Source organism: Fundulus heteroclitus, unplaced genomic scaffold (assembly GCF_011125445.2).
Source record: "Fundulus heteroclitus isolate FHET01 unplaced genomic scaffold, MU-UCD_Fhet_4.1 scaffold_37, whole genome shotgun sequence".
Classification (NCBI taxonomy): domain Eukaryota; kingdom Metazoa; phylum Chordata; class Actinopteri; order Cyprinodontiformes; family Fundulidae; genus Fundulus; species Fundulus heteroclitus.
The window spans coordinates 4,341,666-4,360,355 of record NW_023396781.1 but is presented as its reverse complement, the minus strand read 5'-3'; the positions used below and the strand labels follow the sequence as shown (position 1 = coordinate 4,360,355).

The 18,690-nt window shown below is 40.7% G+C and overlaps 1 protein-coding gene across 1 annotated transcript; it reads left to right on the top strand.

Moving 5' to 3' along the window:
* Window positions 1-11,766: 11,766 nt before the first annotated feature.
* Window positions 11,767-18,184, top strand: calhm3 (calcium homeostasis modulator 3). The gene is made up of 5 exons (XM_012854701.3): window positions 11,767-11,853; window positions 11,957-12,245; window positions 15,704-15,831; window positions 15,920-16,047; window positions 17,425-18,184. Exons 2-5 carry the CDS (start codon window positions 11,959-11,961, stop codon window positions 17,869-17,871), a joined length of 990 nt encoding a protein of 329 aa, XP_012710155.1. The 5' UTR covers window positions 11,767-11,853; window positions 11,957-11,958; the 3' UTR covers window positions 17,872-18,184.
* The last annotated feature ends 506 nt before the right edge of the window (window positions 18,185-18,690 follow it).

The following is an 18,690-nucleotide window of genomic DNA, read 5'->3' as shown; positions in this document are numbered from 1 at the left end:
AGAAAAACCGCAGACAGTCAGCTGACTGTAAGGGGATGACGCGGTCTGCTCATGCGCTCTTCGTTATCAGATAACCGAGACAGAAAAAACCAGTCCGAGACCTACTCAGGAACTGGGGTCCGTTCTTCGTACGTCGCTAACTCAGTTAGCAGGATTTCATTGTTGACGATTTGGCATGATCTTGGATCGTTTGGTTCTTCGAAAGACTTCCTGCACTTGTTGTCATAGCAACATGTGCGCCAGCTTAAGCCTGCTCGAGAGCAGGCTTATTTCATGTAAACAAGATTAGATCACAGCTTTATAAGGGGAGGAGATGGGGAAGTCTGTCGTAGTCATGTCCATTTTCCCCACTGCAACCTGTTGCGGAAGGTGCACGAATAATTTGCAGAGCTTTTCGAATTAATCGCGTATTGCGCAATAGACAGGATCCTTTAGTGCAGCGCAACAGTATAACTGTAGAGAGATTTTTCTTTGTGGCTGTTATAAACAGACTAACGCATCATTTAACAATGGCTTTTAAAGAGGAAAAAGTGGTGTTAGAGCCATAAATCTAAAATATTGAAGTTATTTGTATGATGGTTTGCTTTTTATTTTTATCCTATAGTAAGAAGATTTGTTCAGGCCATTTTATTGTGAAGTTTAGTTTACTTTGAAAGGCTTGCTTCCTGTCGAGCCGTATATTGTATTAGAAAAAACTATGGATGTATTATCTAAACACGGAGCAATACAGTTTTACCGTGTAAACTGTGGATGACTTGGAAAAGGAAAAACTTCATTTTTTATGGATAAAGATTTTTTTTGTTAAAATTCCCAGTTTGCATGCGTCCTTTACTTCCCGTGTCTAAGGAATGACACTGAAATTTGGATCTCTTGACATAACAAGTGCCTTTTTAAAATAAAGTGTAATAATTAAAGGCTACCATTTTGTAGAATATTCTTGTATTTCCCTTTTACTTGTCCCCATGTTCTAGTGGGTCCCGTGGAGGCTCTGATATAAAAGAACAACGTAAATATGAGATTATTAAAATGCAAAGATTCATACTGTAGAAAGTGATAGAAACATCTACGATGAACATTATTTACGCATTAATTTGTCTGCTGCTTTTTGCCAGCCCTCTCTCCTCGCTTTAACACATTTTTTGGTGTTTTAATTAATGACTCAAATTCGGCGTAACCTTCCATTTAAACCTCGTGTTCTGCTTGGGATAAAAACTGTGCGCGTTCTTTGTCCATGCTGAACAGCCAATAGCAGCGTTGCTGATCATTGTTTCTACTATCGATACATTTCCCCTTTTAAACAAACGCATGAACGCGCAGTTGTCTCAGATAACCCAATCCAGCCATACTAATCATAAACAACAGGTGTGTTGGAAGAACCCAATTAGCCGGATCAGGATTAGCCGGATGAAATCATCCTGGATGTCTCATTTGATCTTGGATGTTTTAAGCAACGTACGAAGAACGGACCCCTGGTCTGCATTTAGCTCGGTCTGGTTATGTCTAGCGCGGTCCAGTTCAGTCTGCTGACCGTTTACACTCGAGAGTTATCTGGGTTACCGAGCTCGGACTGGTCTCGGCTCGGTTAAAAAAGTGTAGTGTAAACGGGCCTAACGTTGTGGCTAGTGATTAGCTCATCTCCTGAGCAGTCGCCATCTTGAGCTTGAAGATCTCTGTAGCTGATGTGGCTTTCAGTGGGCCTGGTGCTTTGTAGGACTATCACATTATTCCAAATATTAGCCAGATCCATCTCAATGCTGTTTTACGTCATTTGCTACTGTTTTGAGGGCGATTATTAATTGCTTAATTGAGTGGAGCTTATTTAAGTTAGAAAATTACCTAAATGGTTTCTATGCCCAAGTTTCATTATTTTGCTGTTGTTTTTATTTTCCTCCTATGTTCTGTTTGATTCAGTAGTTAGTATTCAAGTAGTAATAGTATTAAACAGTATAATTGTTGTAACAGGGAATTATAGATTTAATAAACTACTTTAATTGTGGTCATCTGTGTTTTTTACATCAGTGATTAATTTGTCTCTAAGAGTTTAAAAATCTCCCCTTTTGAGTTAACAACACAAATGTATATATATATATACAGGGGTTGGACAATGAAACTGAAACACCTCTCATTTTAGTGTGGGAGGTTTCATGGCTAAATTGGACCAGCCTGGTGGCCAATCTTCATTAATTGCACATTGAACCAATAAGAGCAGAGTGTGAAGGTCCAATTAGCAGGGTAAGAGCACAGTTTTGCTCAAAATATTGCAATGCACACAACATTATGGGTGACATACCAGAGTTCAAAAGAGGACAAATTGTTGGTGCACATCTTGCTGGCGCATCTGTGACCAAGACAGCAAGTCTTTATGATGTATCAAGAGCCACAGTATCCAGGGTAATGTCAGCATACCACCAAGAAGGACGAACCACATCCAACAGGATTAACTGTGGACGCAAGAGGAAGCTGTCTGAAAGGGATGTTCGGGTGCTAACCCGGATTGTATCCAAAAAACATAAAACCACGGCTCCCCAAATCACGGCAGAATTAAATGTGCACCTCAACTCTCCTGTTTCCACCAAAACTGTCCATCTGGAGCTCCACAGGGTCAATATCCACGGCCGGGCTGCTATAGCCAAACCTTTGGTCACTCGTGCCAATGACAAACGTCAGTTTCAATGGTGCAAGGAGCGCAAATCTTGGGCTGTGGACAATTTGAAACATGTATTGTTCTCTGATGAGTCCACCTTTACTGTTTTCCCCACATCCGGGAGAGTTACGGTGTGGAGAAGCCCCAAAGAAGCGTACCACCCAGACTGTTGCATGCCCAGAGTGAAGCATGGAGGTGGATCAGTGATGGTTTGGGCTGCCATATCATGGCATTCCCTTGGCCCCATACTTGTGCTAGATGGGCGCGTCACTGCCAAGGACTACCGAACCATTCTGGAGGACCATGTGCATCCAATGGTTCAAACATTGTATACTGAAGGAGGTGCCGTGTATCAGGATGACAATGCACCAATACACACAGCAAGACTGGTAAAAGATTGGTTTGATGAACATGAAAGTGAAGTTGAACATCTCCCATGGCCTGCACAGTCACCAGATCTAAAGATTATTGAGCCACTTTGGGTGTTTTGGAGGAGCGAGTCAGGAAACATTTTCCTCCACCAGCATCACGTCGTGACCTGGCCACTATCCTGCAAGAAGAATGGCTTAAAATCCCTCTGACCACTGTGCAGGACTTGTATATGTCATTCCCAAGATGAATTGACGCTGTATTGGCCGCAAAAGGAGGCCCTACTAATAAATAATTGTGGTCTAAAACCAGGTGTTTCAGTTTCATTGTCCAACCCATGTAGTTTGTTCCATACATCAACCCCAAAAAAAGAAATACAATGTTGTTTTACATTTGTTCTTGCTTTTGGTTTACTGAACATTTTATACCCTCTAAGATCATAAGCACTGTTCCCGATCAAAAACAGAACCTGCATGTGTACTGGCAACAAATTATTATTTACTTTGTACATGAATTGAGCAGTTTTAAAGTCAATCAAATCTTTAAATTTGAGTGTTTTTAAATTAACAAAACGTTAGTGTGCATGCTCTCTATCATCTGCTTTGTTGACAATTCGAATAGCCCTATTTTGAATTATATGGGTTTAAATTAGTTTTATAGTTGTTTCCCCACACTTCAATACAGTACATCAGGTAAGGCAAAACTAATGAACAGTACAAGAGATATAATGTTTTTTTTATTTAAAAGGTCTTCAAATTTATATAACACTGCCAATGTTTTAGACAACTTTGATCTGATATAGTCAATATGGGGTTTCCAACTTATTTTCTATTGTTACCCCAAGAAATTTTACATAACTTACTCTTTCAATATGTCATTTATTTTCAGTTTTTTGTGCACATTAATAGCATGAATGAATATTGAACGTGAATGTTATACATTTAGTTTTCTTTAGATTTAAGGTTCATTTGTTTGAATCAAACCAACACTTTAGTATATTTAATTATTTTTCTATTGTCTCCATTAGGGTTTTTAAATCTTTACCAGAACTAAGGATATTAGTATCATCTGCAAAATAATATAAAATGTAATATTTTTGAGACTAAACATATATCATTAATATAAAGGATAAATAATGAATGACTCAACACTGACCCCTGCGGGAGACCAGGGGTCATTGTCAGTAACTGTGAATCAGTATTTTTAATGTGGACATACTGTGATCTATTCTCTAAATAACTCTTTATCCAAGAAAGAGCCACACCCCTAATTCCATATCTACAATCTTTTTAAGTAATAATTCATGATTAACAGTATCATTAGCTTTAGTAATGTCTAAGAACACTCCTACAGTGTATTGTTTATTAGCAATAGCATCAGATATTTTTTCCACAAGATCAACAAGTGCCAGAGCAGTGGACCAATCAGGTCTGAACCCGTATTGCTGTTCACAGAAAATAGAATGTTTTAGAGTAAAATTATAGAATCTTTTATGAAATATTTTTTTTCAATATTTTTGAAAATTGAGATAAAAGGGAGATCGGCCTGTATTAGAAAAGTCATCAAAAAAGTCTTCATCTTTTTTGGAAACCTGCCTAACTGCAAGGACTGGTTACAAATGTGTGCAAGTGTTTGGCAATATACTCAATGATTTATTTTAATACTGACATATCCAATCCATTCCAGTCTTCTGATTTTTTACTTTTAATTATTTTTTTAACAATTGTAATAATTACATTTTCAGTTGTACCCTGTAAAAATATAGCTTTATCTAGATTTGTTATTTTACCTATGATATCATCGATATGGTTAGAATTTATCCCCTTTGCCAAGTTATCAGAATCAGAATTAGAAATACTTTAATAATCCCAGAGGGAAATAAATAATCCCACAGGGAAATTAGGCCCAATATCAGCAAAGTATTTATTGATTTTACACTCTTTTGTTAAAAAATAATGAGGAAAACTAGAACTGCTACCCTTTTTAATTATGTGATTTAGTACACGCCAAGTGTTTTTGATATTTGATTTATTTTCTTCCAGAATTTGCTATAATAATTTATTTTACTAGATCTCATAATGCTTATTCATTTATTTTTATAGGTTAGGTATGTTTGTTCTACTTCCTGAGTTCTATTTTTCAAGAAGTCTTTATACAGCTTATTTTTCTTTGTACAAGCTTTTAGAATACGGTACCCTTGGTTAGCCATGGCCTTTTGGCATATTTATTTCTCTTTATCTTATGGACTAGGGGCAACTTTTTTTGTACAGGGTAATGATAGTATTTAAAAAAAATATTGTATGCCATGTGTACATCTTCTCCATAAACCTCATCCCAACTTTGTTTAATTAAATCAACTTTAAATAAGTTTATTGCCACGAGTTTTTTGTCTTGAAACTACTACAGTTTTGCTTTTGGTGACTTTTGTACTATTGTAAAAACAGGTAAATGGTCAGATATGTCAGCAATTAAAAGCAATGTTGCACTATGTCTTGTTATTCCAGTTGATTGATGGATACAATCCTAAACTAAACATGAAATTAATGAACTCTGTATTACCATTTTGCATTTCAGGATTCAACAAATTAATGTTAAAATCTCCACAAACAAAATACATTTTTTGTTGTTTATGCCATCATACATTTCAGTTATGTTTTCCCTGAACTTTTCAACACAGAATCCTGGTTTTCTGTATATACAGCTGATTATTACAATTATTTGACTTTTCCGTCTCAATCTCCACAGTAACACACTTCACAGTTGCATTAATAGAAAATAACATGTTGCTCACCAATTTACTTGTAAGGTTTTTCTCAATATATAAGGTGAAACCCCCACCTTTTTGACAATTTCTACTTCTAAAGAACATATATCTTTGAATTTGAAACATAGAAGATTGTTCTTCATGAAGCCAAGTCTCAGAGATTGCTATTGCAAAAAAAAAAATAATTGTTTGTCTCAACCAGAGAATAATCTTAGAGAAATTTGAATTTAAACTTCTACAATTAAAATGCATAACAGATACTTTATTTTTTGTCATCACACTGCTCTCAAACTGGTCTTCAGTATAATATTCACAATGAGTATGTACTCCAGTGTAAAAGTTATTCTCTGGATCAATATCATTTTGCATATCCAGTTGTCTATACTCTGGGTAGTCAAACATTTGCAAATGTAGGCTTTCAAAACATTAATTAACAGTTTCTGTTCTTACTGTCTTAGTAGTTGAGGAGTTTGGTTCATCCAAATTTGTTGTCTTATTTTTTGTCATCCATATATGATGTGGGTTGTGTGCATCATGTCATCCTTGTTAATTCCCATGAGGTGTCATTTATATTGTTCAAGTTCTGTGATATCTTTAACAACTATCAGCTTTGCTTGTTCTGGGATTCCATTCAGCTTTAGCAATACTATAATAAAAATGGCCGCCTGACATCACATCCTGTGACATCTCTGTGCGGTGAGGAACTGCGCTTTACAAGCTAATTCAATAGGAACTGTTGTACACAGCTGTGATCAACAACAATTATTTTGGATTTCCAGAGGACTTCACAATATTTTGGCATGAAAACGGGTATTTATTTACAAGGGGACAGATAGGGCATTGGGACTTGCTCTACAGCCTGACGTCACAAACTTGGAGGTGGCAGTACTGTTCTTGAACAACATGGATGCCTACACTAAAGGACATTCAAATGAAAATTAATCTTAATTAAAAAAAAAAAAACGTATCATTTATTGAAAAGTATGTAATAATTTTATATTTAAAGTACTTTCAGCAGTTTGAATTCTGATTTTGACTGGAGAGCTAAGTCACTTGATATGGATCGGTTCATCCAGCTTTTTTCTAGCAATCATCAAAACAGGAGAATCAATCTGTTTTAAATAAAAAATTAATTACTTGCTTGTTCAATAGCTCAAATATTTAGCCTCATAGCATAACTGCCTAAGCCATATTTTGGCTTCATGTTGCAATGTCAATAAAAATATGCTCTTCTTCTTCCTATTATTTTCGTCTTGCTTTTCAAAAACTTTCAAATATGAGGCTGTGTGAGATAGATAAATAATTTACTTTTATTTAATAGTTCATAAGTAAGAAAGGTAAATCCATAACCTGTTTATTAAATATTTCATACGGAAGCACTGTATCAGCAAAAATGTCTTGGTTACTGCAAGACTTAAGAAAATAATTTTTTTTATTGGTTCATGCCACAATGTGATGTGTTTTTTGTGACTAATATCTGTTTTTGAACTTTAAATAAAGCACATTTGTGTGAACAAGGATTTGACTAGATTATTTTATGTACACAGGTACATTACCATCAGCTATTTTGTAAAGCTGCTCATTCCTGTTAAGTGTTATGAAGCAAGAAGGGGTTGGGTTGTGTACTGGGTATAGTTTGTAAAGGGTTTTCTATTCTTGGCCACGCCTCGCTAGCTTTGTGCCCCATGTTGGCCACCCCAGTACAATATTCTGGCTACGCCCCTGCAGAGGGACGGCGTGCAGCAGAGTTACTCACTGAGCGCGGTCCCTGTCGGGGCCCCTGTCTGCTGTGTCCCCGGGGGCTCCTGCAGCTGCTGGCTCTGTCTGGGAGGAAAAGGAGCCTCTTGTTTTCACCCGACCTCAGCTTCAGCAGCTCGGCTTCATACCACACACTTTGCGGTCAGGGGCGGATTTAGGAGAATGGGGGCCCCTGGGCTGGAGTCAGGATGGGGGCCCCTGGGCTAGAGTCTATATATATATATATATATGCTCTCTGAAGGATTTTTTACAGCCCCCGGTTCTCAATAAAAGCAGAGGTGGGTGCAAATGAACAATTTTCATCTTCTAGACCAAGGTTTTTACAGAGAACATCGTGAAAAAAAAATGAACAAAATACAGATTTCCATTTATTAATGACACTTTTGCATTCAACTTCTTTGTAGAAACTCGAACCACAAACACGACTTACTGTTAAGGTTTGACAGAACGGACCCACACGCAACCACTCAGAAAAAACGGTTTCTTTTAATTAGAGCAGTAAAGGGTTTAAGTACAGCAGGGAGTACGGTTCTCCAGGGGAGAGGGCGCAGGAACAGTGGATGGAAAGCGCGGACCAGGGGGACTAACCCAGGCGACCCGGGAACGACTGACTCGAGACCCAGAGGAGGAGGGCACCGGCCGGCGAGCAACCAACTGGGAAGTGGATGGTGAGCCGCAGTGGCAGCGTCCGGGAGGGGAGAATCGGTCGCGAGCCCAGCTGGCTGAAGATCAGCAAGGTGAGTGAACCTGAAAGGAAACACAGAAAAGGGATTAGCGCAAGGGAGAAACACCAGGGAAATATTTTGTCGAGAAGCAGGGAGCTCTAGGAGAATCAGCGGCACCAGGATGAATGCAGCAGACGATCCAGTGTTGAGTGGTGAGATCGACCGGGTTTTTATCTTGCGTGTGATGAAGATGATGAGTCTCAGGTGTGAAGGTGGCAGAAGGCGGTGGCTTGGCGGAGGATGGTTCCAGAACGCAGGGAAGAGAACCGTAGGGAGGGGCGAGACATAGGGCCAAAGAAAATAACACAGAACATGCTGAGATAAACAGAAAGAAAACTGGACACTCACCCCTGCTGTGCTCCCACCGTAACACTTACATTTACTCAAACCAAATAAGAAAACAATACTCAACCCTGAAAAGTTTGAAACTTTGAGCCTGTCTTATAATGCAGACATGCACAATCTTTGTTTTGTATCTACTCTCATTTAAATTTTTACTTTCATTTAGCAGATAAACTTTAAAAAAGACCAAGTTTGTTTTCAAAATTATTTTACAGCCCCAAAGTTGTTTTAACATAATATTAACCCTCATGTCAAAAAGTTTGGACACCACTGCCCTAACCAGTAACACCAAGCCCTTTCAGTAATGAGTGAAAGGGTTATCAGACATTTAAGCCTTAGTCTGATATGAAATTTGAAAAGTTGTCCACTTTTCTGGATTTTTTTGCTGGAGGTTTCCCTTGACGCTCCTCCTCACCAATGCGTAAGATGCGTCAAAAGTGTACCAATAACAAGCAAGCATTCAAGATGGACGTTTGTCAGAACAAATGGCATTCTGCGAGCGAGTTATTTTTAGAACGTGACGTCATATCACGTGGTACAGGTAGGGCAAATATGCGTTTTCCTCCACTCTTTTGCTGTACGTTACCCTTGGTTTTACTCAGTAAAACGACTGCTTTTTCTAAGTCTAAGATGTCTCCTAACCATGGTTTTTAAACATTGTTGTTATGGAACGTGCAACAGCGACTCGAGGTACGCTGATAGGCCGCATATGAAGGATGTTAAAGCCGCAAGCGGCGTCGATCGGCCCTCGCAGCCAAGCGCCGCTGCGGTGCCGGCCGGCGGTACGCAGACCCCGCCCGCCGGCCGGCACCGCAGCAGTGCCGGCCGGCGGGCACTATCCATTCACAAACATAGAAAACATCCTTCGGGGCCCCCGAAATGCCAGGGCCCCGGGCTGCAGCCCCGGTAAGCCCCTGCTAAAATCCGGCCCAGAGTGTGCCCCTTCTCTTTTTCTGTTAATTATTGGCAGTGGGCAGACCAACTGTAATGGTGCTTTACCGCCACCATCTGGACTGCAGTGCGTACAGGAAATTAACAGAAAAGAATAAAATAAGATAAATTATAATACTATGAACCATACTAATATACTACATTTAGGTCTTAAGTCTGCAATGTTTTCTCAAAAGCCCCAGATCTTTTTTGAGTCTTGTTTTCCTATTATTTGAGTTTATAGATTATTCTCTACTATGATATGTGCAGACCGTACCAAAAAGGGCCCCTGGACGCCTTATTTACCCCCTTAACCCGGTCCGGTCCAAACTTGGGCCCTGCACGTGCGCGTTTGTGTGCAGGGGTTCGTTCCCTAAACTGCGCGCGTGGTGCACACAGTAATGGCGTTTTGACAGCAGCTCCCATTGGCTCATTCATCGTGGGAGGCAGAGCAGAGAAGTAAGAGATCAGGCTATCAAACAATCTAACGTTTATCTGGTTGGTAGTGGTCATGTCACACACTAAGTGTAAACATACCTGCACGAAGGATGACAGCGCTTTTGTCCCCATCCAGTTTATTACTTTTTTATAGTTTTTTCTAACTCTGGTCTCTGCTAGCATCCAGATGCTGTGTGATGTTGTTATGCAGGGAGCACAGATGTGTATTTCAGTCACGATGAATGAACGTGTTTAGTGAGAGAATGTTATAATATGGTGCCACTGAGTTTTATTTCGTACTTGACTAGATAAGCATTGGTTTATGACAAAAGTGCAGCGATGGGGCTGAGCCCAATAAATATATCTAACAATGAAACCGCATGGGGGTAATTCTTAGAATGAACTGAAAACCCTGCTAACTAAGCAGCCGGTTTTAAGGTTTTATGATCCAGCGAGACTCAACAAAATTTCATCAGATGCATCCCAGAGTGCACTTGGTGCAGTTCTGCTAGCAAAAACATGATGACTGGCAACATGTTGCATACGCTTCACGCTCAACGACTGAAGCAGAGACAATATATGCACAAACTGAGAAAGAGCTTCTCAGTATAACTTATGCCTGTGAAAGATTTCACCAGATTATTTCAGGACAAGCAATAACTGTGGAAACTGATCACAAGCCTCTGGTGTCATTGTTCAAAAAGCCACTAAATGTCTGTCCACTGGGAGTTCAAAGAATGCTGATCCGGCTGCAGCGCTACACTCTCAATGTTATGTATGGATGGAATCATCTACAGAGGGAACAAAATAGTACATCCTGAGAAAGGAGATGTTGGAGAAAGGAGATGAGAACGGAGATGTTGCAACAAATACACACAGGACATCTCGGAATAGAGAAATGTAAGAAAAGAGCCCTATGAAGTGATGTGTTGGCTGCGGATTAACCAGGATGTGGCAAATGACAAATCAAGCTGTGTAGTATGCCTCAAATATCAGGCAAGTAATCCGGCAGAACAATTGACACCACATCCAGTGCCGCTGGCAACAGCTGACGCTCTTCTGCTTTGGCCAAAGAGTCCTTGCTCAATAACGGTATTCAATGTAGCCAAGGGATGGAAACAGTCAATCGGTCCACAAACACAAACAAAAAATCCTTATGCATGACAAATGTAATAGCACTGTGCATTACGCCTTTGATAAGCTGTTCAATAAAGCCACTTTAAACAACAACAAAAAACATTTATCTGAAAGAAACAACATATTTTCAAATCAAATTCCACCAGTCACACTTCTAGAACCCAATTATCTTCAGTTGATTTATTAGGTTAAACACTTTAAATCGCTTAAACTTTTTGGAAGAAGGATTTAAGGAATCGGAACAGAGTTTCGAAAACTGAGACTTTATTGCCAAAAAAAACCAGCAAAGAAATAAGAATTTAAAACTTTCGATTTGTCCATCCATATTCTATACCCACGTATGTGTGCAGGGCCCAGAGGTTGCTGGGGCCTATCTCCTGCAGTCTTTGGGTGAGGAGCAAGGCACTCCTTGGTTGCCAGTTCATCACAGGGCTTGTTTAGATGTCTGTGTAAATATCACCAACTTCTATCACATTACAGTCCATTTTCTTTTCAAATCGTGATCCATTCATACTCTAATAAAAAACAAAAACTTCTTTATGCAGTAAATTCCAGCTTCAGGCTATTTAAGAGTACAGATTAGTGCTTTAAGAGCAGGACAGGGCGTGTCCATGTCAGCGGCTCAGGTGTATTCATGCTGAACACACCCTGTCTATTATCTCAGCGCAAACACTCAGATTTCCTGTGGGAGCAGACCATCTGTGGATTTTGGAACTTGATTCACAAAGCTTAGCTCACGTTATCAGGTAGGGAATCCAACCTTGTCACTTTGTTACTTTGTAAAATACAACTGGAAATAATTTTGTTCTCAACCAGAAGCTCTGAGCGCGTCCTTTCTTCTTGTCTGAGTCATGGAGCGTATGAAGTTGGTCCTGCAGTACTTCCAGTCCAACTCAGAGTCCATCTCTAATGGAATCTGCATCATCCTGGCTCTGGTCAGCGTCAAGCTCTACACCAGCTTTGACTTCAACTGCCCGTGCCTTCCTCAGTACAACAAACTGTACTCTCTAGGAGTGATGATAGTCCCACCCATCATTCTCTTCTTTTTGGGGGTCCTCGTCAATCGACATACAGGCGTCATGATGGACGAGTGGACGAGACCAGTTGGGAATCGATCCAAAAATCCTGCTGTTGTTAAGTGAGTAAAATATTTCCTCAATAAAACCAGGTAATGAGAAAACACAGCTATACACAGCTATGGACGGCTTAGATTCATTACAGACAGAGAGATATGTTGTTATCATTTACTTAGTTTGATTAATCTGGCTTTGCAGCTGGTGGAACCCAACATAACATGAATAATCGCAGTGCTTTTTAATACAGGGATATTGTGTTCTGATCTGAACAATCATGGAGTGAGTGCTGATCTTACAGCTGTGAACAGTTGCCGACACCCTCCACAAGTAGGGGAAGCCCCATTAGCTGTTAAGTGCTGTATTCAAGCATTTTAATAGAAAGTTGAGTGGAAAGAAAAAAATTATAGAGAAATGATTTTCACACTTAATAAACTCCCCTCTGTGAAATGTTTCAGTTTTGTTAGCTTTTTTCTCAGTGGTTGCCATTGCACCATGAAAAACAACAACAATTAGCTGGCTCATTTAAGTCCATATTAACATACAGGAGGTGCTTTGCAATGACCATTTATGGTTGAGGGCTGAGAATGAGGAGGAGCCATTCAGGTACAGCTGTGGTCTGTAAAGGAAAATTGCGCGCTGGTGTGCGTGCGCATGGTTTTATAAATCGGAATTATTTTTGCTGTATGCCTTTTTTTTTGCCATACACACACGTTTAGTATGGATTCTATGCAAAGTTTTATAAATGAGACTTCAAAACTGTTTTGACTTCAATTCCCCCCCTGACAGGTCCTTTGGACCTGTCTGCCTCCTGCTGCCTGCCTTCTCCATGTATGACCCTAGCTTGTCTCATAGATTTTCCCTCCAGCATTCTGCTCCATCTGCTTTATGGACTGGACAACAAAGGCAGAGATGGGCAAATGCCTCTTATCCACATGGAAGATCAACAAGTCATGTAATCTGTGAAAGAGTAAATAGCGTTACTTACAAGTGCTGAAACCTGAGTTCCTTTAAATCAAGGTTAATACCCTCTTTGTTTAGATTTTTTTATGTTAATGTTACCTGCTGCTACTATTCCACTTTTCTTTGGTCTGTTCATTTGAATTGTCTTGTTACTGAAATATGCTATACATATAAACTTGCCTTGCCTTGCGCTCTTTTCTCTCTGGACAGTTTAATGAGGTGTGCTTATAGGTCATATCATGCAAAGGATTATGGGATTTCATATGGCTCCTTAGCACCATTAAGTGACATTGTAAGCTTCATATGCCAATGAAACTATGATAGGAAGCATACAGGCTGCTACAGACCTGATTCCCTACTTATCATGCTGACACATTTGTGCTTTGGCGAAAGAGTCCTCACCAATTAGACCTTTTCAGATGCTGCCAGAGTCCTGTTGCTAAACCCTTTCTGAATATTTTCAAAACACCTTGACTGCTTTCTATTTATTGGGGCTAGCCCAACTTTGGTCTAAATGAGGAAATTAGTCTGGTTGATCCAGGAGAGGTTGGAGGAGATGTGAATGCACAGGATCTTTATGCTTTCCCCATGTTCCACCACCTCCCCCTGTATGCAGAGAGGAGCGTGTTTAGTCTTCATGGACCTTCTGTAGTCCACTATGACCTCGTTGGTCTTGCTGGTGTTCAGGATGAGATTGTTCCTGGAGCACCACTGTGTCAGATTGCGGACCTCATCTTTCTAGTAGGTCTCATCGCTGTTGGAAATGAGACCCACCACAATGGTTTTCATCAGCAAACTTCACCACCATGTTTTTGGGGTAGATAGCAGAGCAGTCGTGAGAGAAGAAGGTGAAGAGAGCAGGGCTGAAGACGCAACCCTGTAGGGATTCTGCATATGAGTCAGAGCTGAGTACAGTGCTAGCAAGAGCATCCTCTGCTGAACGAATCTCCCTGTAGGCGAACTGCAGGCTGTCCAGGCCAACAGGGATGGCGTCCTGTACTTCAGGAGGATCCTCTCAAAGCACTTCATGATGACAGGAGTCAGAGCAACATGATGCTCATTGTGGCAGGGAATGGTTGATTTTTTTGGGGGGAACAGGCACTATGATGGAGGAATTCAGGCAGGCAGGGACCATGGACAGCCGTAGGGAGAGGTTGAAGAGGGCCAGAAAAACACCCCTGGCAGTTGGCCAGCACATGTTTTTAGTGTTGGACTATCACAGATTTAGACTGGTTTGTGAACAATATTTGAGGGAAATCATGATATTGTGTATGTGGAAATAGTTTTAGATCTTTGAGTTCATCTCATAAAAAATGGGAGGAAAACCAAAATTGTTGCGTTTATATTTTTGTTGAGTGTATATTGTCTCTGGTTGGACATTTTATGAATTTGTGGAATTTGGGGAGCACAGTTTTTAATTCAACATTAATTAAAGTCTCCAGCTACAATCACAGCTGCTTCTGGATTACTGTTGATAACAATAGAGTTGCTCCAGGGCTAATTTAGCGTTAGCTTCAGGAATGTATGAATGTATGCTGAAATAATAATCACAGAGCTGAACTCTCTAGCTAGTTCATAGGTCTGCACATAACTGCATTAATTTCCAGATTGGGGGAGCAGAAGGTTTTTCAGCTGTGCACCTAGAGTTGTGGACGTACATTATTACCAAGTGTCCACCTTCGCTTCTCTCTGCTACTCCGGTCTGGTGGGCTTTGAACAGAGAGCGGCACGTTAGCTGCTCTGCGGTGTCGGGCACGTTCTCGTTAAGCCATTTCTCCGTGAAGAGCACTACACGGCTGTCCGTCTTACATGAAGCGATCCTCAGCCAAATCTCGTCCAATTTGTTGCCGAGTGATTGAATGTTAGCCAGGAGGAGGCAGAGCTGGTCAATGTGGATTAGCTTTTAGCCTGGTGCCCAGGCCTCCACAGCAATTTAAGATGAAAGCAAAGGTTGCATTTCATTTGAAAGTCAAGATCCCAAAGTCTGGAGGTAGAGTGGAGAGGTCCAGAACACACGCTGCTGGAGGTCCAAAGCAAGGTTTCCTGTCAGGCATGATTTGGGGCACCATGTTAGTTGTTGGTGTTGGACCACAGGACCAAAATCAGAGCAGCCAACTACCAGCACCTTTTAGAGGACGTCATTCTTCCTTCTGCTGATTAAAACTTCTGAAGATGCTGATGTCATTTTTTTTTATTAGGGCTCGGTACCAGCCCACACTGCCAAAGGTACCAGTACCTGCTTTGATCACCATGGTAACACCAGCAAACTGGACTGACCCAAACCCCATAGAAAAACTATGGGGTGTTAAGAGGAAAAAGAGTGACATTGGAATCAACAATGCAGATACAACCTATTGAGATCCACCTGTAATTCACATCCCATTGTTACCAAATTTTGTAAACATAGAGAAAAAGCTGTCATTTCTTAATTTCATTCAATTTAATTTTCCCCACCATTTAGACAGAACACAGTTCTGACCATGTTCTTTACACTGAATGTATATTTAATCAACAAAAGGGTTTCACTTCCAGCAATAATAGTTCCAACATCTTCCGGCAGATACCTGTTTTCTGCCATGCTCCAGAGGGCCCTGCTCGCTCCGATGGTCTGGATTCTGGTCACTTTGTTGGATGGCAAAATTTTCATCTGTGCTTTCAGTGCAACTGTAGACCCTGGGCTTTTCTCAGGTAAACAGGAACCCAAAAGATATCTCCCTTCAGGCTGTACAGTTACTTGGACACTATCCCTGTTGTATAACGTCACATGTTTTCTTAGGTGTGCCCAACAACACAGGTCTGGATATAATTAAAATCATGGCCAAGGTGCCCTGCAAAGAGGATGTTATTTTCCGGAACAGCTCTTTCCGCAAAGCAGTCTCCCGATATGTTCGCTGTTATTCTCAGGTAGGCTCAGTTAAAAACACCTTCTTTTAACACTTTTCGCTCACTCTCCACATCTGGTCAGGCGATGCTTTGAAATTGACTTTAAAACTATTAATGCATAATTCCTGCCCAACATATGATTTTGAGAAAATCTATTTGTCTCCATACAGATTTATTCTTTATTTGTTTTTTTCTTTCTTTTTTGTCTCATTTAAATGTTTATGATCATGAAACAAGCGTGAAGAGCAGACAAAGATAACTTGAATAAACACAAAATTCTAGGTTCCCCAGTGAGTAGATTGTTGCCTTGAAGCTACAATGTCCTGGGTTTGAATCCCTGCCTGGTCTGTTTCTGCATGGTCTCCCTGTGCATGTGTGGGTTCTCTATGGGGGCCCCGGCTTCCTCCCCCAGTCCAAAAACATGACTGTATGGTTGATTGGTCTCTCTTGTGAGTGTGTACGTATGTCGTTCTCTCTCCTGGGTGTCTCTGTGCTGCCCTGTGATGGAATGACGACCTGTCCAGGGTGTACCCCGCCTTTCGCCCAATGACTGCAGGCGATAAGCACCAGCTCCCCCGAGAACCTTGAACAACAAGGGGGTATAGATAACAGATGGATGTTTCGTTTCAATCGATGGTTTTATTTATTAAGAGAAGAAATGTTATCCAAGAAACTTGACCCTATGTGAAAAAGTAATCACACCCCTTGTCAAATCATAACTTAGCTGCGATTGATCAAATTTTTTGGAGACGTGAGTTCTGTTTTACTAGCATACTTGGACCTCTAGACCTGGACAATAAGGAAACGACTTAACTGCTCCTATCTGACAACATGAAGTGGGGTGAAAGATCTCAAAAAGCAACTCATGACGCCTTGATTTGAGCAGGCTCAAAAACAGATGAGAAGCAAAGTCATTGACATTCTAAGGCTTTGAATGGCTTTTCCCTAGTATTAAATAAAAAAATCAACTTTTTCTTTTCACTCAGGTTATGTAAGTCTCACGTTAACATTTGCTTGATGATATGAAACATTTAAATAAGACAAAACAAAAACAAGAAACATTTAAGGGTGTAAAATAGTTTTTGACAGATCCGGCAACTAAAATTAAATTTAATATCAATTCCCCTCATTAACAAACTTAAGAATGAGGCAGAGGAAACGAGCCCACAGCACCTTTTACTAAGAAAGCAGGAGAAAATAGTGACCCGAGACTGAGCAGTGTTTGGGTCATTCCTCAGGGAGTGGAACAGCCTCCTGTTTGCACACACACCAATCCACAAACACCATGACAATGACTGGCTCCAACTAATGGCTCTTTGTGAGCTCCTCACTGTGACTTCGTGTTTAACCAGTGGCTTCTGTTGGCTTTGTGTTGCTTGCTTTCCACAACATCTTTAGGCGATTGGCTGGTCCATCCTCCTGTTCCTGATCATCCTGGGAGCAATGGGACGGCTCATCAAGCCCTTTTTCGATGACCACGCCACCTTCTTGCAGACACGATACTGGAGCAACTACCTCGATGTGGAGCAGAAGCTTTTCGATGAAACCTGTGTTCTGCACGCCCGTGACTTTGCCCGGAAATGTGTGGTGCTGTTCTTTGAGGACATGACAGAAGACTCCATACTTCGTCTTCCACATCCGCCCTTCATCACCAACGGCAGTGAGAGCTGGGAAGATGAAGAGGAGAGACTTCACGGGGTAACAAAGCAGGAGAAGGTGGACCAGTTGCTCAACAAGTGGTATTACAGTAAACCAGAACTGGATGTGACCAGGAAGGCACACAAACCCAGGCCATGTGTAACCTGGGAGGACCGAGAAGGGAGGACTTTATACTCAGATGTTTAAGATGGAGTTTGTGTTTGGTGTTTGGTGGCTGCATGGCTAAAACAATGAGTGAATGCAATGAGTGCATTTTGTCCATGGAAGTGAGATTTTACATCTCACCAGGTTAGAAACATCTACTAGAGAAACTCTGAAGTCAGAGTAGAAAATGTAAATCAGTCATTTTCCATCGGTTCTGACTAAGAAATCCAATTTGGCTGTCATTTGTATTACAGCATGTGGTGGTAACATATTTCATTGCATTATTGGTGGTTTGTATCCTAATAAATCCATGGCAACACAGTGCACTATGTCTGTGAATAAACCCATCAGTAATCAATGGAATGAAAACTCCAATCTTCTTCCTGATCCTTTCACCATGTTGTGTTAGCATGAGTTGCTCCTGACGGCAGCTTTCCTTCATGGACCTAAAGAGGTTGACACTTATTTTCACTTGTTTCTAAAAATCAGCTTTTGTCTCTGACCACAGATAGCTAGAAAACGTCAGTTCCATCAAAGTGATGCTGAAGCTGCTGTTTCTTAACCTGACTCTCGGCAGATGGAACGAAATCCATCTGCCAAGAGTAAGGATAGCTGTTTCTTATCATGCCAGATATGTTGCCGTCTCTAAAAAGACATTTTACATGGATTTCAACTTTAACAAAACCCAAAACATTTTATAAAGCTCCCTGTTGCATCTTAGAAGTATGTGCGCCATGTATGTGTGCATCTACTGGGACGAAGGGTGTAAAATGGTAAAGGTGTCAAACGTACAGGAGCATGGAACAAACGGGCCTGGAGACAGCAGGCTGACAACTGGAGGATCCCGGTAACGTGACATGT

Coding starts and splice junctions, on each gene's coding strand:
- calhm3 (XM_012854701.3), top strand. CDS start 11,959: ATGGAGCGTATGAAGTTGGTCCTGCAGTACTTCCAGTCCAACTCAGAG. Junction 12,246..15,703: donor AAAAATCCTGCTGTTGTTAA/GTGAGTAAAATA, acceptor ATCTTCCGGCAG/ATACCTGTTTTCTGCCATGC. Junction 15,832..15,919: donor AGACCCTGGGCTTTTCTCAG/GTAAACAGGAAC, acceptor ATGTTTTCTTAG/GTGTGCCCAACAACACAGGT.